General features: G+C 34.6%; 3 protein-coding genes across 6 annotated transcripts; 2 read left to right on the top strand and 1 right to left on the bottom strand.

Moving 5' to 3' along the window:
- The first annotated feature begins 72 nt into the window (after positions 1–72).
- LOC130827596 (receptor-like protein EIX2) lies at positions 73–6,879 on the top strand. Of its 4 annotated transcripts, none has more exons than XM_057693354.1 (4): positions 73–934; positions 1,412–1,487; positions 1,668–1,759; positions 4,386–6,879. In XM_057693354.1, exons 3-4 carry the CDS (start codon positions 1,696–1,698, stop codon positions 5,126–5,128), a joined length of 807 nt encoding a protein of 268 aa, XP_057549337.1. In that variant the 5' UTR covers positions 73–934; positions 1,412–1,487; positions 1,668–1,695; the 3' UTR covers positions 5,129–6,879. The 4 variants fall into 4 exon arrangements, with proteins under 4 accessions (XP_057549337.1, XP_057549336.1, XP_057549338.1 ...); XM_057693353.1 differs by having other exon boundaries at positions 1,412–1,576; XM_057693355.1 differs by having other exon boundaries at positions 1,412–4,643; positions 4,716–6,879.
- LOC130826648 (receptor-like protein 48) lies at positions 6,444–7,293 on the top strand. The gene is made up of 2 exons (XM_057692217.1): positions 6,444–6,834; positions 6,884–7,293. The coding sequence occupies exons 1-2, from the start codon at positions 6,444–6,446 to the stop codon at positions 7,291–7,293; spliced, it is 801 nt and encodes a 266-aa protein (XP_057548200.1).
- Positions 7,294–12,236: 4,943 nt separating this feature from the next.
- LOC130826889 (protein PHYTOCHROME-DEPENDENT LATE-FLOWERING) lies at positions 12,237–20,457 on the bottom strand. The gene is made up of 13 exons (XM_057692503.1): positions 20,064–20,457; positions 19,227–19,296; positions 19,077–19,141; positions 18,893–18,976; positions 18,314–18,394; positions 17,862–18,023; positions 17,678–17,776; positions 17,381–17,582; positions 16,378–17,281; positions 15,142–15,347; positions 14,918–15,057; positions 14,097–14,135; positions 12,237–14,013 (listed from the first exon to the last, which is right to left on the bottom strand). Exons 1-13 carry the CDS (start codon positions 20,199–20,201, stop codon positions 12,514–12,516), a joined length of 3,690 nt encoding a protein of 1,229 aa, XP_057548486.1. The 5' UTR covers positions 20,202–20,457; the 3' UTR covers positions 12,237–12,513.
- Positions 20,458–23,015: the final 2,558 nt, after the last annotated feature.

Genomic DNA, 23,015 nt, shown 5'->3' with positions numbered 1-23,015 from the left:
TCAAATTGGGGTGCTTATGGGGTCAAGACCATGTTGGATCTGCTCTTAATTTTAGGGTTTAAGTCTAATTTTTTAAGATCCAGCGGATCTGAGTTGAGTTCAAAAAATAAATGGGTTTAGATCTAGGTTTAATGTTTTCAGACCTAGGCCCTCTTTTTGAATCCTTTTAAGATACAAACTCATTAAATGTCCCAGACTCATTTTAGATTCAACCTATTATGCATTCTAAATCAATTTGTAATTCTTTATAAATTTATATTTATTTGAACTCAATTAGACCTATATATAACCTATAAATCTATTTTAATATTAATGAAATCTTTAAAATTAAGATTATTTAGGATTTGTTTAGGACTCCAGACCCCATAGGTTCGAGTGCGGGTTTAAAAGTTTTTAAACCTAAGGGTTTGAATATGGGTTCACCAAATATTAATGGGTCTGGATTTGGGTTTGGTTGGATCTAACCTATAACCCTTCCTAGTTTCAAGTCAGATTGTGTTGAATCTAAGTCAACCCAACAAGTCAAAGAATTTGAAAACTTTCCCCTGACTATCATTAGAATTTCACTAATTTTTTTATTATGATCGTCTTATTGTGAAACGACTTTGATTTAATCAGCTTAAATTATTTTTAAAAAAATACTTCCTAATTCATATTTTATTATTTTTTAATGTATTTTTAGTTTTTTACTAATAGGTTATTGTCTGAATGTATCTGCTTAGACCATATCATACAAGATTTGCTTAAATTTTAATCCCAAATAGATTTCCCTGACTCACCTTTTGAATTTCGCCACACAGTCGTCACCGGTTATCGGATTTACGATTTGCCTCACAGTAGCAGAATAAGAAATGTGTTTGATTGTTTCAAGTGTAAGAAATTTCTGCAGAGTCTTGCAATGAATTAATTTGAGCTTCTAGTCGATTAAAATTAGGTATCTCAATTTTTCTATCCTTATTGCAAATTATTAATTCGTAGCAGGAGTACAAATTTTCCATCATTGTTATGTTAACAATTCTTTAATTGCTGTTCCTTCGTTTGTTGCGTCAAGTTCTATACATTTCGCTGTTGTTGGATTCAATTCTTTTGACATTAATGTTGAGAATTTGTCTTGGGATTGAACTTGGTCTAGAATCTAGATGCATGTATTTGCTGTTGAAAAGTTGTGTGTTTGGTTATTAAATCTTAGAAATACTCAAGTAGTTGATTATTTGATTATTATATTAGTTGCGTTTTTCGGATGCTGAACTTTTTTTTAGGAATCACGCCATTTTTTGTTCTGTCCGTCATATTTTGTATATTTTCTCCTCATTTGTTGTTCCCTCCTTAACAACCTCCTGAGATTTGGATGTGTAGTTGGTTGTTGGCATGGTTTTGTCAATGTTATACATATGAGATTGTGGCAATGCAGGCTATGATTCCAAATCTAGAGCATACCAAGAACCAGTCCTCAGCAAAATATTGGCATTATGACCGCATTATAAAAGGTTTGTGAGATTATGATGACTGCAATTGCATTTTGACGGAAAAAGTTGTTTTACGAAAGTGGCAACCACATCCAAAATTTTGCATTATGGTAAACTCATGCTGTAGCATTGTTGTGGTAACAACTTTGTTGAAATATTATTTGCCTTGGCTACAAATGTGAAATGTCTTTTGTACTGCAGCTAAAAACTGAATGCACAAGAAAGATGTATGTTTCGAGGCACTTACACTGGATCTTTCCTTATCGGTGCCTGGGGATGTGTCATCGCCTTGGGTAAGGGTATCCACTATCTATTGGATGAATTATGTTGTATATGCATCATAACTTAATTTAACACGCATTGTTCTACGAACTCTGGCCCTAACATTCCGGGGTTTCGTCGAAGAAGATTTTGTTATGGCGGCTGAGTATTTGATGTTGCTATCAAGATAGCTCTCGAAACCCTAGAAGATAGCTCTCAAAACCCTAGAAATTGGGAAAGTGAACAAAAACCATAAGAATTAATACTTTTATTGAAAGTGACATGAATAAGAACAAAGGACGAGGGGAGGAACTATGAGGCAATAAGAATAGGAGGAGTGAGAAGAAAGAGATAATGGCAAGTTTAGTGTTGGTGGTGTTGTGAATCGAGCAGGAGAGAGATGGTCGTTGGGTGTTCTCAAGAGAGAGATAATGGCAATAAGAATACTTTAATTTGTGTACAAAGAATGCTTAGAATTTAGGGGTTTTTTGAATTTTTTTTTTTAGTTTTCCCTAAAAAAAAGTCATCAATAGTTTTGTATGAAACCTTCTCATTATTAGATAAATTATATAATCAGTCAATTTTTCTAAGGAGGTGTTTGGTATTTCTTAATAATAGAAATGGAATGGTATTGGCTAAAGGGAGGAATGGATTGATTTTTAGTTGTAACCGTTACTGTGTTAAAGCTTGTTTGGCACACTTTCAAAAAGGGAATTATATGGTCCATATCCTTCCTTCACAACCATGGCCACCAATTCCACCTTTACAAGTTGTAGTTCGAATGTCAACCATAGACATTTCAAAGACCATTCTATAATTGCTAAATCTAATCTTAAGTCCAATTGCATGTGGATTTGATTTTAATTTTTGTAATTTGCTTGTTTTTCCTCTAATTTTTCAAATAATTATGTGATGGAATCTCTCTCATGTTCTTTTTTTTTTTAATCTTGGTAATCTTTCTTCAGTTTTACTAAGCTCAAAGCTCAGTCAACAATGGCAGAAACCTGCCATCTTCTCTGATCTTTTACCCTTTTTACAACAAAGCTAATCAACACTTGCAGACTCTCGAGCTCAATTTCACCGTACTATATTTTCTCCTTTTGTACTACAAAGCTCAAAGCTCAATTGACAATGGTGGAATAATAATCTTTCATATTGCTCCACTTGCGTTTGAAAATGAAGCTGAATTGTTTTTTTTTTTCCTTCATTTTCACTTTCACCAGTAGTCAATAACAGTGAATATGATGACAAAGGAAAGGTGATGGTGGGACTGGTGACTTGATTTGTTTCTCTGGAATTTGTTATAGCTAGTGGATGTGAGGTAACAAAGTAAGGGGAAGTGTTACAGCCAAGAAACGTAAGTGGACACAATAAATCCTTGCCAAACAAAAAGTAACGGTAAATTGTTACCATTCTGTCACCGTGTAGACTGTAGATAAAAACAACATACGAAACACAACCTAATTGATGACTTTAAGATTGTAGGTGATTTATCTCTAAGACTGTAAAAAGTGATCATTTTAAGACAATAAGTGTACATTGGGTCAACCTAATAGAATTAATGTCACCGTCAAATTTGTGAATAGAAGTTGGCTTATTGATGAATAGGTCAAATGATTTTATTGTGATTGAAGACTAATTTCGTGAGAAGTACTCCTAGAATGTATTTTTCCAAACTGGTTAGTTTGAATTTGATTCTATTAAGAAACGCTAATGCAAATACAAATTACAATATACAATATGGGAATTTGTATTTCTCTTTGTTGATGGCTAAAATAAACTTACACAAAAAGCACTAAGAAATAAATTAAAGATGATCTTTGTAGCGACAACCGTTGTGATGTTTCCCCCACAAAGGTACTTGAGTTTTGACTTGGAAATTTACAATGAGATACAAACAACACAACACACCCTTAGTACTTAGGGTATGAAACTTAACAATAAAGTGTTTGATGAATTATAAACTTTGGAAATTCTATCAAGAAATTTATAACTCGTTTTGAAAGAACACAAGTAAGAGAGAAAGCAAGGATAAAGAATTCAGAAAATTAAGGTGTAAGTGACATCCTTCCTCAAGCCCTTATTTATACTAGTTCCAGTATACTAAAGGGTTATGGACAATTAATCACCCATTGATGATCAAGTATAATGATCATCAATCAGTGCTATTATAGCTATGGTATTCATGAGCATTATTCACACAATTAAGTCACTTGTAACTCCATATCAAAGTTGAACAAGAATAGAATCAAATGCTCATTGATCAAAGAATACGAAAAGGCATATTTTTGTTCCAATTTATCTTTTGTCCTTCCCTTTTACCCCTTTGGACCTTATATGTTTAGTACACTTTGTCCCACTACTATTTGTAGTACTTGGTGATAATTCTTAGGATTTAATATACACTAAATGTTCAATAGATTCTTGATCAATGGGTTTTGTGTTTATGTGTTAGCCGTGTACTTCTCGTCAAAAACCCATTTGCTCAAAGGCTATTCCAAAACACTATATATGATTTAATTTCACAGATATATTTCCTACAAGTTTTCTTCATTATTCCTCCTTTCTTTAGCATGGGGTTGTATCATACCATAGTACTATATTTCTTGTTCATCTACTTTCATTCTTACACAACCACAATCTTTGTCGTAAGTGAAGGAAATGGAAGTACTACTAGTACTCCTATTATCCAGTGCATCCAAACTGAGAAAAAAGCTTTCAAAATCTTTGGAGAAAACCTTGTTGATGATTTCTCTGGAAGGCTTTCTTCATGGAACAGTGATGATTGTTGCAGTTGGAAAGGCATCACTTGTGATAATAACACTGGTCATGTTACTTCCATCAATCTTCGAAATCCACAAAGATCCAGATATAGATACACTGACTCAATTTCCGATACAAAAGCTTCTTTAGGTGGTAAGTTAAGCATTTCTTTACTCGAGTTGAAGTATTTGAGTCACCTTGATTTAAGTCTGAATGATTTTGCAGGTAATCCAACTCCTGAGTTTCTTGGGGAGCTTAAAGGATTGACTTATCTAAATCTTGCTGGGTCTAACTTTTTTGGAGTAGTACCACCTCAATTAGGAAACTTGACAAACTTGCAATCTTTAGATTTGTACTCATATTCATTCAACTCATTAAGCACTAAATCACTCTACTGGTTAACTAATCTTTCCTCTCTCAAGTATTTAAACCTTGAAAGAGTTACTCTTTCCTCAGATTGGCTTCCATCTTTAAGTAAGTTGCATTCTCTACTAGACTTGAATCTTTATGCTTGTGATTTGAATACCACATTTAGTGATAATCTTCCATCTGTGAGTTTCACCTCTCGTGAGATTAAATATGTCATCAAATGGTATGCTACAAGGTTCGCATCTTTCTTGGCTATCAAGTCTTACTAGTCTTGAAGTTCTTGATTTAAGCAGTAATTATGATCTTGTTGGTCCTATCCCTACATTGTATGCTGACTTGAGATATTTGGATCTTTCTTGTACTGACTTGAGTGTTGATCTTCTCGAGATTTTACTTGGGTTTCAAAAAATGTCCAACCTCCAATATCTTGATCTTTCTTTTAGCAAATTCTCATGTTCTATTCCAACTTATGTAGGCAACTTTTCATCCTTGAGAATGTTAGACCTCTCTGGAAATAATCTCACAGGTTCAATTCCAACCTCTATAGGAAACTTAATTTTCATGCTAAAGTTGGATCTATCTGAGAACTCGTTGCTGGGTTTGATTCTGTCTTCGATTGGAAACTTGTTGTCCTTGGAAATTCTTGACCTCTCTCAGAACATGATGAATGATAACATACCAGAAAGCCTTGGTCGACTCTCCCAGTTAGTTGAGTTGCATCTCGATTCAAACAATTGGACAGGTATTCTTACAGAAGCTCATTTGATTAGCCTTCGAAGTTTAAAATCATTTAAGCTCACTACAGATGCACCTATGTCACTAGCTTTCAATGTAACTTATGATTGGGTTCCTCCATTCAATCTCGAAGAGTTGGACATTGAAAATTGTCTTGTAGGACCTGCTTTTTCTGTATGGCTGCTGAAGCAAAGGTCTCTCACCTCAGTTATTTTTCCGAATACTGGCATCTCAGACATAATTCCTGATAACTGGTTTTCTTTTATTGCTTCTGACCTTAATTATTTGGATCTATCAAGTAACAAAATTAGGGGAACGTTGCCTCGCGGATTAGTGTTTCCAAACCTCTACATCATCAATTTAAGCTATAATCAGTTTGAAGGTGAGTTCCCAAATTGGTCTTTCACTGCTGCTACACAATTATGACTTCGAGAAAATTTATTCTCCGAATCTTTACCTCAAGATATTGGTGATCTAATTCCTAATTTATGGAAAATGGATCTTTCATGGAACCTTTTTGACAGCATTATCCCCTCATCATTATGTAAAATGAAGAATATGGCAGTTCTTCTCTTAGGAAACAACAAATTTTCTGGAGACATACCTGATTGTTGGGATAAAGCAGAGAAACTTTGGGCTTTAGATTTATCAAACAATAGATTATCAGGTACGATGCCAACATCCTTTGGTAATTCATCCCTTCATGCTTTGTCTTTAGGACACGACAATTTGCACGGGAAATTTATGAATGCATCTGCATAGTCACCCATCATGATATAGGATCTTGGAGAAATTAATTTTTCAGGGAGTCTACCCGAACGAATGAATGAAGAATTCCCAAATCTTCTTATGGTAGTTCTTAGAGATAACTTTTTCTCAGGGAAAAACCCTCGCGGGTTTTGCAAGTTTGAATATCTTCATTACTTTGATCTGTCTTGGAATAATTTTTCGGGTACTATACCAAAGTGTATCAACAACCTGACTGCACTAGTCGATGAAGAATACGACATATTCCATGATGTACAGAATTATTTTGGGGTATACTATGATGGGCTTTTAAACATAAGAACAAAAGGGAATGAATACGAGTATGGTAGGACTGCTTCCTTGGTTAATGGAATTGATCTTTCTGGGAATTTTTTATCAGGAGAGATCCCCGTTCAAATGACCAACCTTAAGGCAACATCAATTTTGGACCTCTCAAGGAATCACTTTAGTGGAAATATCCCTCAAGATATTGGTAACATGATTTCACTAGAAACTTGATTTGTCATGCAATCATCTTTCAGGTGCAATTCCACCCAGTTTATCCTCATCTACTTTCCTCTCGCACTTGAACTTATCGTACAACAACTTGGAAGGCAGGATTCCCTCTGGAAATGAGCTACAAACTCTTACAGATCCGTCCATATACCAGGGAAATCCGATGTTGTGTGGCACTCCTCTTTCTACTAGGTGCCCAGGAGATCCTGAAACTACTGATGTTGTGACACCAACTGCTGGTGTTCATGAGGAAGAGCAAGACAAGAATGAGAATGAAGATGTTTGGTTCTACTTGGCGATTGCCTTGGGATTTATCGTGGGATTTTGGGGGTGTTTGTGGAACTTTAGTGCTAAACAATTCATGGAGGGATGCTTTTTTCAAGTTCTTTGGGAGGATAAAGCCATTGCAAAGTTTAATGGATTAACAAATATGTAAGCTTTAGCATCTTATCGTTAGCTTGAAATATTAAATAGTAAAATTGGCTGGTTTCCCTTTTTATGGATGATAATGATAATGTGGCTGTCAATCAAGCAGAGTTCATTCTATATAGTTAGAATATGCTCAATAAATATGTAAAGGGTTAAGCATCTTATTATTAGCTTGAAATATTAAATAGTAGTAAAATTGTCTCTTATGGATGATAATGTGACGTATAATCAAGAAGAGCTCATCTATATAGTTAGAATATGCTCAAGGGAAATTTACAAAGAAACACCTTTTAAAACCACTTTTTTGTAAAGAAACACCTTTTATAATTTTTTTTGTAAAAAAACACCTTTTAAGAGACTTTTTTTTAAAAAAAACACCTTAAATCAGTTTCCGGTGACTTTGGTCAACTTTCCGGCAGTGACTGGCATAGTCAACGCCGGAAAGTTGACCAAAGTCACCGGAAACTGATTTAAGGTGTTTTTTTTAAAAAAAAGTCTCTTAAAAGGTGTTTTTTTACAAAAAAAATTATAAAAGGTGTTTCTTTACAAAAAAGAGTTTTAAAAGGTGTTTCTTTGCAAATTTCCCTAATTATTATTATTATTAATTTTTTTAAAATTTTTTTTTTAATTTTTTTTTATATAATAATAAAAATAAATTTTTTTTTTAAAAAATAATATTAATAATAAAAATAAAAATAAAAATAAAAACAAAAATTTTAAAAAAAGTTAAAAAAAATTTTAAAAAATTAATAATAATAATAAATATTATTATTCTTATTTTTTTAAAAAAAAATATTTTTTTAATTTAATTTTTATTTTTAATTTTATTATTGTTATTTTATTTTTTTTATACTTTTTATTTTTTTATTATTAATAAATTTTTTAAATTTTTTTTAACTTTTTTTAAAATTTTTGTTTTTATTTTTATTTTTATTTTTATTATTAATATTATTTTTTTAAAAAAAAATTTATTTTTATTATTATATAAAAAAAAATAAAAAAAAATTTAAAAAAAATTAATAATAATAATAATAAGGAAAATTTGCAAAGAAACACCTTTTAAAACCCTTTTTTGTAAAGAAACACCTTTTATAATTTTTTTTGTAAAAAAACACCTTTTAAAAGACTTTTTTTAAAAAAAAAACACCTTAAATCAGTTTCCGGTGACTTTTGTCAACTTTCCGGCGTTGACTGGCATAGTCAACGCCGGAAAGTTGACAAAAGTCACCGGAAACTGATTTAAGGTGTCTTTTTTTAAAAAAAAGTCTCTTAAAAGGTGTTTTTTTACAAAAAAAATTATAAAAGGTGTTTCTTTGCAAAAAAGGGGTTTTAAAAGGTGTTTTTTTACAAATTTCCCTATGCTCAATTGTTATTATGCCTAAATTATTGTTGTATATGCCAAAAACTAATTTGACAGGTATCAGCCTCCTGACACCACCCTAGTTTGAGTTATCACCACCGTTGGACCCCATGGTAACCTCTACAAGAGGTCGGGATTAGAGGTGTTCATAGGGTGGGTCTATTAAAAGCCCGTGACCTAGCCCGTTTTTACTAGGCTTGAGCCTTTATTTTTTTAAAAGGGGCGGGCTTTTAAATAATGAATATACAAAGGGTCAGAATGGATTTATAAAGGGTCGAAGAGATAGATTAAAACCTTATATGGTTTTTGTCACCCCATCTGGATGACTGATATTAACTTGGTCAAAGAAAAAAGTAAAAAATCGGAGATTCTATTATTTTGATGTTGAAAGAGACGAGCAATTGACTAACATCTTTTCCCGTCTAGGGTGAACAAAATACACTGTGCCATGTGCCTCCTTGAGTATGTTATTTATTAACTCTACATTTTGGAGCACACACAACTTTCCCTACTTTTTAGGATGATACTCTCATCACTTGAATACCAATCTCAATCCATGTTCTCAAATCCATCAAGAAGTCCTCCTTTTGTTGTTTCTCACGAATTTCCTCATACAAAATCGATGTCGTATTCATAGCATTTAGTGTACTCTCTCCGGCCCTTTCTTCACATATATCAAGTCTAACTACTTCATGTACTTGTAAATTTTCTTGAGCCAGAAATTGAGAATGGTCATCATTCATTAAAAGTGAGTACACAAACTGAAAGAATGTCAAAAAACAATCAATTTTGCTTGAATTTTTTCAGTCTGATCCAAAGGATAATAATCCTGAACTAAAAACTCTTCCATGACTATCATCAAGAGGGTTTAACGCACGGTCTAAATCGATACAATGTCGGTTTAAACTCTAGTTATCCTTGGAAATTATGAATTTGTTTCTTCCAAAACAAACACCAGTAAACAAGCAATAATTTATAGTACAAATTCTACCAAATGCACACTGAACCAACTATTGCAAAAGCCAAAAGGCCCTTCACAACTTCTTTGAAGTTGATTGTGATGATATATGTGGCAATTAGTGGAGGCAAAAATGGTGGCAATGGTGATGAAATGCTACAAGATGTTTACCAATACCAAAACAAAGAAATTGAGATTCATGACATATAGCACATTGACTACATTCTAATTGAGCACAAGGTAAGTATGGAAGTGTTTGATAAGTGCAATTGTTTGTATTTATTGATGGCATTTATATATATATATATATATATATATATATATATATATATATATATATATATATATATATATATATATATATATATATATATATAATAATTTGAGCGTTTTTGAGGTAAATTTGGAGTTTTTATGTCATGGAATTATAAGAGGGTCAAGGGTGAAGGTTTGGAGAAATAAAGCGACAAGTAGCTGCTAAATAGGCCACGACTGATCACCATCATGTTTAGGTCAGCAAGGACGCGAACAGTTGTTGCTTTTCAGATTACGATTCGCCGCTTGGGCTTAGAAATTTTCATATTGAGGCATCGAGCAAGAGACTTGTTGCCGCTTTTCAAGCGATCGCTCGTCACCTTTCCCTAGATGTTTCTGCATGACTTTCCTAAGTTTCAGTTAGGTTTAGTTTTATTTTCAAAATTTATTTTAATTATTTTTATTAGTTTTAGGGTGATTTTCAAATTATTGGAAAGATTGTTTCCAAGTAACCTCCATCCATAAAAGAAAATTTTAGAATTAGGTTTTACATACACTTTTCAGTTTTTATGTCATTTGTTTTCCTCAGTTTTTTTAGTTCTATTTTCCCTTTTCTTTCCTATTGTAGACACTTAATCATCAATTCAGGAAAGTTCACTTGTCATTACTTCTTTAATTATTGTTCTTTCGATTTAGGGTTAGAGGGATTGATCCCAATTTTCATATGAAATTATGTTGATGGATTTATTATATGAAAGTGTATTTATGATTAAATATAGGATAAATGAACTTTTAATTAAATATCTTTGTTAACCTAGTTGATAGAACGAAAGGTAGAAATTAGGAGTAACTTAGGTTTAACGTATATTTAGGTTAAATTTCTATTAGTTTACACAAATTTTTGTGAGAGACGGTCTCTTTGAGAGACTATCTATAATTGGGTCGGATCATCATATATTTTTTTAAAATATCATAAGCAGGCATTAAGAATGATGTAAGTAGACATTTAAGATATTGAAGATAGGCATAAGCATAAGGGATGATGTAAGTAGGCATTAAGAACACGGTAAGTAAGCATTAATCTTTAATAGGTTGGGCCTGATATACGTTTTTCAAAGAGACGGTCTTTCAAGAGACTATCGATTCAAATCAAAGAATCTCCGTTTCAGAACCGTATGTGAAATTTTCACCTCATACGGCTCCTCCCTTAATATACATAATGAAAATAAAAAATACATGGAATAATCAAAAAGGGTTAAAACATTCTCATTATGAACTTAGCGGGGCTAGTGGTTTTACAAAAATCTCTAGCCAGCCTTCTTGCGCAAGAGCTTTTACTAGAATCGCGTGTCGTCGTACTAAATAGAAAGGATAACAATTCCTTTGTCCTCAACGCCTCCTAATTTCCAGGAAATAGTCACTTCAACGGTCTTCAATGATTATATGGGTATCCAAAGTACGAACGAGATGGATGTTTGTTGTCCCAACCATTCTTGTTAGTCCTAATCCAGATAAGATACGAAAAGAAAGGGAGTAGGTAAGTAATTTTTAACAAAGCTATGGAAATAAATAAGGCCCTATAAAGATATTAATAAAGATATGTTGTTGCATGCACGACCAAATTTAAGTATTTAAGGTCAGTTATCTAAAGTAACGGTGAGATTGGAGAAGTTGCTACTCATGATATACAGACGGGATGACTAAAGTGGAGAGCAGCCACCGGGTATTCTGCGATAAGAAATCCCCAATTAAATTAAAAGGTAAATTTTACCGAGTTGCAATCAGTCTCGCTCTGTTGTGATAAAAAGTTTCCATCTAGATTACAAGGAGCCCATATGCTAATAACTATGTTAGTTGGGTGATACAACTCATGTACGAAGAGCGTCTCACGATGAGACCATCATTCTTGTATTGTTAAAGATATTTGCATCTTGAATAAACTTTTGTTAGTGTGACTAAAATATATGCTAAGCTTAGTCAATAATTTCTTGAATAAGCAATATACATTAACACTTTAATGTTGAGCTTTCCTTATGGTATGATGCACACATTTTACTCTTATCAACTAGAAATAGAAATAGAAATAGTAACCGGAAATTGTTGAGCTTTATTGTATATCTAGAACTAGAAATGAAATAAGTATAGCTTCTTAATTAGCTAAATGAAACTGCAAATACACTGCTTGTACTCTCATCATCCTTTGTACACTAAACTTATTTCAACTTCTTGGATGTTTTTTTCTTTATTCATAACTATCTAAGACCTTCATGAATGTAAGTCAGATTAATTATCCCGCTTTAAAATAAAATTTAAATTTATACAAATTTCTTAGGAGAGTGCGTACATAACTAACTACTACGCCGACGTGACAAGTCAGTTTTTGCTGCCCTTAAACTGAACATTATGATTCAAGTAATTAGATTACTATTGTACTTGATATAAAATTTGCTACATAAAATAGAACTAGTTCTTTGACTTACATGTAAATAACTTGGCCATAACAAATTGACAACTGACACTATTGACTATCCCATGAACAAGAATTTACAAGCAAAAAATGGTCCAGTAAAATGCTAAACGGATTCCGCGCCCGCTAGCTACGTCAATCCACGGTAATCGAGAAGCATGACCAATAAATGAGTCATTGTGTTCAACTATGTATTAGTAACAGAGTTGCTCTTATTCACACCTTGCAAATCCATAGGAGAATTGGTTATGCTCCCAACGGAGCCTAATGTTTGAGAGCTCAAAGCCGGACTCGCTGGACATGGGTCTGGGTTACCAGTACTCATCGGATGCATGGGCCCGGAACTCAAAGGTGGGCTCATCGGAGTCCTTTGAACCATTTGCTGTGGGCTGGGTTGCTGTTGATTCATGTGTTGCGGAATTCCGAGTGTTGAAGGTGAACCCATCTGTTGGGGTAAAACCACAGCCTGCAGAGGGGAATTGGCTTCTTGCTGTTGATTCATTTGCTGCTGCTGTAGTTGTGGCTGTTGCTGCTGCAATTGTTGTTGCTGATGCTGTTGGGGCGGCTGCTGCTGCTGCTGCAAAAGCTGATTTTGTTGGAGCTGCAACTGTTGCTGCTGGCTTAACGGAACATTCATTCCCGGCATTAATCTAGCCATACCCATCGGGTTCATTGTAGTCCGTTGCATTGGGCTGATGTTTCCTCGATTCAAAGGTTGACCCAACATTGAGAGCCCAGTGGAGCCTTGCTGCATCTGCCGCGCCCCACCTGGCATACCACCTATACCAGATTGATTTCCTGCCAATATACCTCTACTATGCAAAAACTTTAGTCGTTGCGCAAGGGCTGCCTGCGTTTGCGGTGAACTCAAAGGGCCAGAGCGAAGATGCTGGCTTATAGCATTTGCTTGGCTCAAGTTTATCTGGTTCTGACTCATGTTGCCCCCAATTCCTGAAATGGGACCCATAGGTGCAGACAATCCAGCTCCAGTAATACCTCTTGCTCCACCAATCCCCATAACATTACCCATCCCCCCAAGGCCAACCAGGTTGTTGCCGATGTTCCCCATACCCATCGTTGGCCCAAGCCCCATCATCATCCTGCGCTGCATTTGGGGCTGTGTTTGCTGCGCCTGCGTCTGTTGTTGATGTTGCTGTTGCAGAAGTTGTAGAGAAGAAGCTTTATTACCCATGTGATTACCTAGTGGCAAATTCGAACCGGGCCCAAATGAATTTAATTGAGGCCCTGAATTGGTTGGCAGCATTAGGGGAGAGCGTTGGAACTGAGGTTGTTGCTGCGATACCAAAGGTTGATTCTGCAGAGGCAGTTGTTGCGGCTGCTGTTGCGGCTGAAGCGGTAGTTGTGGGTCCGTCTGTTGTGATCTAGGTGGCATTGTTACCCCTGACATAAGAGACTGCGACATCTGCAACGCTTGTGAATTTCCAGGAGGAAGCATCCCAGAGCTCGGCAGGACATCCAGTGTTGAACTCACAGGAGAAATAGAAACATTTGGCTTGGCCTCCATTGTTGTCTGCTGCCCAGAAACTGATTCCGGATACATTGGCATTTCGGAAGCAGGATCACTAGTAGGGACAACTGATCCATTTGATTGGCCATTTGAAAGATTAGGATTACGAGGTGGTCTGAGTTGGACTTGATCATCAATGAAATAGCCCTCCCGATCCATCTGCATAGCCAGTTCATGTCAGTTACAAAAAGAGGAGTACAGCATATAATCTTGAAAGTTCAATTTTTTTATGAGTCACATACCCAAGCAACGAACTGCATTGCAAGCAAATCCGCCATATGCTGTCACAAATTCAGTAAAAAAATAGTTAGAATTGTCAATCATATTCCTGCCAAAATGATGCAAATGGACACTTTCATTATCACTCCCTCCAAATCCTTTCAAACCAAGACCTAGAATGTCCTTCGACCCAGTTTTCTTCTTCCTTCTACATCCTTCTATACCAACTACACCTTCCACACAAAGCACGCAAGAATTGTTGTATATAATTAGAGGTGTTCATTCGGGTCATTGGGTCAATTTCGGGTCAGGAGTTTCAGGTCGGTTCAAAACCGGGTCTTGTCTCCGCATTAATTTTCATTATTTTAAAGTCAGGTTCGGTTCCAAGATTGGGTAAATATCGAGTGAACAGGGCTGTTTAGAACACCTCTATATATAATCCTACCAAAATTCCTAATTTGGAAAGATTTGCTTTAGTAAAACAGGCAAATAATCAGTTTCAACTCTCAAGCCTTTCCTCATATGCGGCATTGTCCAATGGCGGTCCGAATGACGCAAACCATTTCCATTTCACTACCCCCAAAGCCTTCCATAATCCATACCAAGACCTTGATCTTCCTCTCAAAAAACATTCTCCTTCCCTCCCAATCCCTCCTATATTCTCATCCAAACAAAGTGTTGAGTCTTGAACTCCATTAAGAAAATTTTTTTAACATAAAGCAATTACTTTCCGAGACAAATTAAACACACAAAGACTCCTCAGAAAGCAGTTTTTTCTTTATTTGGGGGCTTTAATTATTTGGAACTAATAAAAAGAACAGCTATGTAAGCTACAGAAACTCACAGTATTTGGTAGTATAGGTAGGTAATCTTCCACTTCATAGAAAACATGAGCATCCAAATCTCCATAATGCAATGCAACTGTGCCATTTGGCTTCTCTGACATAATCAGCTTTGTTTTAACTGAAGCTGGAAGCATATTTGCTGCAAGAATAAGAATACTATGTCATATTACAAGGAAAATAACAGGTATCAGAAAGAAAGGAAGTCTAAACAATGAAACCTAACCTTGAGACTGCACTGTGATAGTCCTTATTTTGCAAAAGTTCATGTTCCCACCATGTAGTGAGTTTGACATGCTTGTCGATAATTCATCCTTAGCATACTCATCATTGCAAGCATTAGCAAGGCGGATCTGAAGTTCCTTAGAAGAAAATGTTTGAGGTCTCCTAGGATATAAATCAGCCTTATTCTTCTTACAATTCAGCTGGTACCTGTAACATAAACCAGCTCAACATAAGCCGAAAACAAAATGGTAAAACTAAGAACATCATCACAGAACAGGTCAAAGAATCAATAGGCTTCCCTGAGACACGAAATAACAGAGGAGCTGTAGAAGTATCAAAAATGGGACAAGGAATTCTAACAAAACAGACAATTCCAATGAATCACTCGGTCAAGCAAAACTAGATTGTCCATCTTTACACAAGTAGTGGCGTCCAAAAAAAGGGTGGTTTTCAGTTTTCTTAAACCAAAATTCTTATACCTATAAAACATCATGCCATTACCCAATTGTCAAGTGCTCATAGTCGGATGTAAGCAATCTTACACTTACAACAAGATGTTGTTTTCGATTGATCTTCGATTACAAACAACACCTATAAGTTCACGTAAATAAGAAGTCCATTAATTTAGTGAGTCATTTCACTATAATCCTTTATAATCCAAAACCAAAAAACTATAAATATTTGGCTCCATCGAGAATGGACACAATTCTACACCCCTGTACTATACCTTATTTAAATTCTCTAGGATTTTTCGACTATTTTGTCAAACTTCATCTCATACAAATTTTCAAGAGTCTCCCACCACCAACTGAGCATGAACTCAATAAATACAATTCCATACAGCAGAGAAAAGGGCAGTTAGTGAGCTACATAAAAAAATGATCATGAATTGCATCAAATATTTGTATTTTAAGACAAAGAAGGCAAGAAGCGCATTTTGAAAAGGCATTTACCTTTCACCCACATCAACTGCAGAAAAAATAAACAAAAGTAAACTTATGAAACTAAGAACCACCCAATTCAGATGCAGAAACTTCTCAATAAATATCTTAAGATGCAATATGCTAACATTCTAAACACCAATTTCGAGAGCAATGGCAACCGCAACTATTCCTAACTACTGCCTACAACATAAGAGAAAGTCAACAAAATGCACACATCATAAATTCACTTTAGAAGATTTTAGATACTACAAAGCAGGCAAGTAAACAAATAAACACTTAAAGGGGAAATATACCTCATAGCTACCCTTTCAATCTTCGCAAATCTATCCTGCATGCTTTGATCAATTAGTTGTGGGGTGTTCACAGATGGGCTTGATGCATTCATTGAACCACCCATAGTATTGACACTAGCAGGAGAGCCAATTCCACTTATTACTTGGGTCTTGGGAAGAGAATTTGATCTTCTCTTCGAACCAAGTTGTACTTGATGTTGGGCTTGCATGGAATCATTGGCACTTGAGGTTATTGATGTACTAAGAACAGCTGCAGGATTACCTGCCATAGCTGATTTTTCTCTATGCAATTGTCCAAGGGAAGCAGCTGAAGAAGCTGCCCCATAAGGTGTCCCCATTGAACCACAAGACACCTCTGTAGATTTCACTGTTAATGGTGACTGAGCTATAGCACCAGCAGAAAGACGTGGACTTTGGATAAGTTTCCTCTTCTGGTAATGTTCTTCCTTTTTAAATTCTTTCTCAACTTGATGGTTCAGATTATTCCAGCCTGGTTGTTGATTAGCAGTTCTCAAGAGTGATTGTTGCTGAAACTTTTGCTGGAATCTTGGGTCCATGAAACTGCCTTCGGCTTCCATTATTGGCATATCAGTTTTGACCATGATGGAGTCTGCCTTCTCCAGTTTCAGACCATCCTGATTGGCGATCCCTCTTGCATTAGGCTGTTGTTGCATGAGTTGATATCCTTGAAGGCCAAGGTGATGAACACTGTCAGGACCACCAAGCTTTGCTCTCTTACAAAGATTGGTAAAGTATGACAACCGCGCTTCTTGATCATCCATTTTTCCAAGAACAGTGGAGTTCATATTATCAGCATATGATGAAATTGGCATATCCTGACCAGCATGAGAGGCTCCTGGTGTATGCAAAACAGAATCATGCATGTTTCTTTGATTCCCCATCCCTGTTTAAAATGAACAATGCTAAGTAGAATTCCTAACCAAAAGAGTAGCATATTCTGCTGAATCTCTTCATCTAAATAACAAGTACCAACGATGAATACCTTGGGCAGCTACAATGTCTTGGACCTGCTGCAACATTACATCACCTGATGTTGGCCCATGCTCTCCAATCCTGTAGCTTGAGTTATTAGGTGTACGATCTACGCAAATTTTCTTTCCATGCAACCTATTTATTGATGTAATGCTATCTTCGGGAATTTGTCTCAGTTTCCTCTTCCGTGATCCCATCAGACCCAAGTCAAGCTGAAATTTAAGACAACGAAAACAGCTTACCATATTTCACAGATACAGATTCGTAATAAATTAATTAAACGTGCAAGTATAATTTAGACACCTACCTTCACACAAATTGGACTCTCACAAAGCCTATCAAGCATAGGTTTTGGATCAAGACACAATTTTGGTTGTAATGCTTTTAGTATTCGAGACTCTACTTCCTGCATCCAGTGACTGCAAATCAAACTCACTCACAAGGGACAAGAGCACAATTCTCAGGTTACGAAATTTTAGTAGATATCTTACCATCAGATCCCCATATGTCCAGGAATCATCCGCCATTAAAGAAATATCCTTCACAACGTTCTCCAAAGACATCTTTAAATTCACCTTGTTGATAGTTGCAGAACCATTACTTGAAGGAAGACTGGATCTAGAATCAGACCTGCATCTTCTGTAATCGTGGACCTGCAAATAGTTGTGACCAAACTCATCATTTTCACAATGTTAACAGTTACATTATTAATCAAACAAGTTCACAAAGGTTGCATAATCAAATTCATCACTAGGGAAATAGTTCTGATAAAAGGTAGTGTCTCAAATAGTCTTCCCTTAAAACCATATATCAGACTACAGCTAATTCTCAAAAACTAGGAAATGGCAAAAGAGAATGATTTTCAAACATTCATCCTCCTACACCAATTCCTGGACTGCACAATGCCCTGTTTTGTTGGATCAATAATTTTTATGCCACTCACCTCGCATGTGAGAATGCCATCAATATACTTGCACGGAATATCATCCAAAATACTGCCAGGCAAGCGACCAGACTCGATAGCCTGCAAATAGTGTATAATAATTAAAAGTATTATGAAAGATAACACTGAATTTATCGCAAAACATAGTATATTAGTTTTTAAAAAAATACATTATACATACATAACAGAGAGAACCATATAATTTTGTCAATTTTTGTCATGTCAAAAAACATTTTACAATAGTTAAAGTACTATGAGAGAATAAATCAAGAGGAAATTAATAGAGAACTTCCTATATCTATAGGCTATGTCGATTAATTTTATGCTCCAACCAATCAAGCCAAGTTACTTGAAATTGTTCTATGTTGACCTAGATTGAAAGCGTGCGAAGAAATGGAACAATGTGATACCAAAAGAGAGGTCTAAAATGTCAACGTCACAATGAAAGAAGCTTTTATATCACTAGACTAGAAAAACATATACCAAATAAAAATAAGATATCTTACTTTAAAAAGAAAATGGTTTCTAAGCTACTTTACCATAAATTTTATAAACAATAGATAAAGACAGCTAACATACACTGAAGAAACCTTCCGTGGTCCGATCATAGGGATGTAACATCTTTGAACCTTCTTGAAAACCAGTATGAAGCTCACTATCATTCTAAAAACCCATAAACACAGTCAGTATCTGTTCCGGATTAAAACAGAGCCTAATTGATTAAATTACATATTATACAACTATAATGATGGAATTAGCATACCTCTGAAGGCTTTCCAATTGTATATCCATCAGGGTAGAGGTTCAGAATGAAAGAAACTTCATCATCTGTAACAATACCAAAAAAAACGGAACGTCAGAATCTCGAGTGTGATTCCCAAAGTATGATGCACTGAGAAAAGTTGTCTCATACCAACAGAAATTTGATGCCTTCCAGATGACAAGGATGAACCTGAGAGACCAACTGCATCTTCATGCTTCCCCTATTTTATTCAAGGTTTTAATCATGTTTTAGTGTAAAATGCAATCAAACCTAAACAAAATGTAAGGGCCTAAAGCCATACTGAATCCACACAACTTGATGGAGTACATGAATATGGCTTACTAACCTACCTCCCCCCCCAAGAAATGCTAAATTCAATGTTCATAAAAAAAACACTTCAATGTTTCCCATGATTCGCTAATCTTCTTGCAAATCACAAATCAAAAAATTCAAATTATTGTCAGTTTTGGGCTACTTTTGGGCCATATTGAGGAATATAAATCAATTTACCTAGCTAAATATCATCAGATCCCCAGAAATCATACTCATCTACTGGATGTATAAAACCTCCAAACTTAACTCACAAAATTCAAAATAAAATTCAAGTCAACACACTATTCATACAAATTTAAGCTTTTATGAGTAAATAGATTGAGAAATTTTAAGAATGAAAACCCCAGCTATAAGAAAAACCCAGAAAATAAATAATAAACCCAACCTTTTCCAGAATACCCAATAAAATACTTAATTGAAAACAAATAATGAAAGAAAACCCACAATTAAGAAGCTAACTCCTATTTTCCTTAATGACAATTAAACCCACATGTAAAATTTCCCCAATTAATTAAGAAGCAAATCACCTCCTAATTTCTCTTAAAAAATGAACCCATATTTAAAATTTTTATATTTTCCATTAAGCTGCAATAAAAAATATTGAAAACAATAAGATAAGAACAATTTAAAGGAAAATAGTGTAAAAGTACTTACATTTAATACATTATTGGAGGGGATACTGGATATTTCAACCGGGTGTTCATCATCTTCAATGGTTGAATTAGATTTAGGGTTCACGGGCTTTGGCTTAACTCTAGTTCCTCTCTTAGAAATTTTAAATGAAATCCCCATCCTTTATTGAATTGATTTCAATTTTCAGGAATTCATATAGCAAAAATGAAACATTAAAATTAAATCAGAGCTAATTGGAGCAAAATTTTAGTTGATTTGATTTTCAGGAGGGGTGAATTGTTGAAAGAAATAAAAGATTTCTACTTGATAAAGTGATGGAAATGGAAGAAAAAAACGAAGAACGAAACGAATAGAGAAATCTGTATCTACTTCTAAAATCTAAAGTTTTTAAAGTGAAATATTAATAAAAATGGAAAACCCATCGCGATAGCTATTTATTGAGAAATAACTCCTTTCAACTATAAAATTGACCTAGTCTTTGTCAAAAGGGAGTGGGAGCCACCGTTTTATATTGAGATTAATAGTTAATTGATTTAATTAAGTTTTTTTCAATAAGTGATTAATGATTGATTAATTTAAGGTATATCTTTAAAGTCAAAATGAATTTAATTTATAAGTTATAATTGATTATTTAATTGATCATTTTATATATATTGATTATTTTAAAGTCTGAATTGATTACTTCAAAGTCTGAATGGATCACTTTAGCGTTGAAGACTTAAAAGTGATTAATCCATTTAATAAACGTGTAAGTAAAATTGATCACTTTAGTGTCAAAATTGATTATTTTTACGTCAAATTAAAAAAATTTATTGATTTCTTTTGAAAGTTATAACTGATCATTTAACTAATCACTTTTTGAATTGATCACTTTAATGTCGAAATTAAAGACTTAAAATAAATTAATTACTTTAAGGTCTGAATTGATCACTTTAATGTCGAAATTAAAGACTTAGAAATAATTGATTCATTTAAGGTTATAAACTTAAAAGTGAAAATTGATCATTTTAATGTCAAAATCGATAATTTTAACGTCAAAATTAAAATTTTTTATTTTAAATGATTTATTCAAGGTTTACTTTAAGTTGAAATCGATATTTTAATATCAGAATTGATACCTTTAAGGTCAAACATTAATTTTTATTTGTAAAAATTACCCTTAATAATCAAACTTTTTATTAATTTTCCTACAATAATTCCAACTTTCGATTAACCATGAATAATCTCAACTTTAAAATGTGTTTTCCAGAACTGATATATGGCAACCTACAAACTCTTACACATGTTACCTAGCCAAAAAAAATTAAAATTTATTAAAACAAAAAAAATAACTAAAAACTTGTAGAACTCTTCTCTTGTTCACCAAAACTTTTACTTCTTGATGGAATTATCGCAAGTGCACAGATCATTGCACTAACCGGATCGTGTTCACGAGGAAACAAGGTTGAGTATTTATGCTTGCGTATTCATAGGATAGAAAAAGGGGGGTTTGTTGAATGCAATAATCAAAAAGATATGTAGAAGCAATTAAAAGGTTAACAATCAATGATAAAAAGGGGTAGGGTTAACTCACTCATGATGACTTTTCGATGGCAACACACTAGCTTCTTAAGGGTCATTAAAGAGTAGAGAATCGCACTAAGAATAGCAATCTGATCCTTTATCGGGCTTGGGATTGCCTCCAAGCTCTTCACCATCCTCACTCTCATGAGTGAAGATGAAGATCTTGGGCAATAAATTATCCGCTACTTCCTCATCCTTCCCTACTCTCATAGGTGAAGGATAAAGCCCTTAGATGAAAGGGTGGATGCGAGGTTCAATCCTCATTGATCCCTCACGTTCGATTCTATCCATTGAGCAAGGATTAAACTACCCAAAATCCAACTCTCGTTGGTATATTAGAAGCAATCATGACAATTCTTGACCAATGGGTAAAATAACCCTTCATCTAAACATTAATCGACCCAAAATCAACTAGAGTTTCATCATCATCAAGCCAACATAAGGGTTGAGTTAACCCCAACCCTAAAAAACTACCACTACTCATTCTATTGCTTAAAGACATCATGATAGATAATATGACAAGATATTGAATAACCAACAAACACAAGAATCCAAATATTAAAGCTATTGAGCAACAATGGTGAAAACTACAAACAAGCATAAAAACAAAAGTAAACTATCAATAACAACCAAGAAGGAGTATTAGAAGGTACCTACAAAAGATGAGAACAAATGAAGAATAAAGATAAAAAAAACCCAGAAAAATTTTAAAGCTTAAACTTTCAACAATGGAGGTTGATGAAGAAGAGAAGCCCCAACTAGCAATAAGCTAATGGATTGAACAACCATATAACTAAAATAAACTTTGATTGAAGTATTTTTGTGATTTTCAATGTTGATTGTAGAAAATAAATCCTAGGGTTTTAAGAACAAAGATGAAGAAAGAACCAAAAAGCATACAATGATTCTTCCAAAATAAGCTAGTACAAGTAGTAAAGATAATGTAAAAGGTGTGTTCTCATATTACAAAATATCTCCCTTATATAATGATGCTCAAGAGTGATGTAACCTAGGTCTTCCAAAACAGAGGAATAATCCTTCAAAATGATGTAAAAAGGGCCGTAAATGAGCAGCCAAGCCAAAAGCCCATTCTGCGAAGAGGGAACGATCGGTCGTTCCACTTTCTGTCTCCTGATGCTGCTGTATGGTAGGGAACAAGTGGTCGTTCTTAGGGGAACGACCATAGTCGTTCAACTTTTTGATCTCATTTCTTCACATTGCTCTTCAAGGTTGGGAACGACCATGGTCGTTCAACTCTCTGATCTCAATTCTTTCACATGCTCTTCAAGGTTGGGGAACGAGTGGTCGTTCCCATGGGAACGGGTGGTCGTTCCCTTGCAAAAATCCTTTTTTCTTCCTTGTCTTGGCTTGATTTCTATCCTTTTGTGCTCGACTTGATCTCATTCCTCC

The sequence above is a fragment of the Amaranthus tricolor genome, chromosome 11, assembly GCF_026212465.1.
Source record: "Amaranthus tricolor cultivar Red isolate AtriRed21 chromosome 11, ASM2621246v1, whole genome shotgun sequence".
In the NCBI taxonomy this organism is placed as follows: domain Eukaryota; kingdom Viridiplantae; phylum Streptophyta; class Magnoliopsida; order Caryophyllales; family Amaranthaceae; genus Amaranthus; species Amaranthus tricolor.
This window is presented reverse-complemented; position numbering and strand designations above follow the sequence as displayed.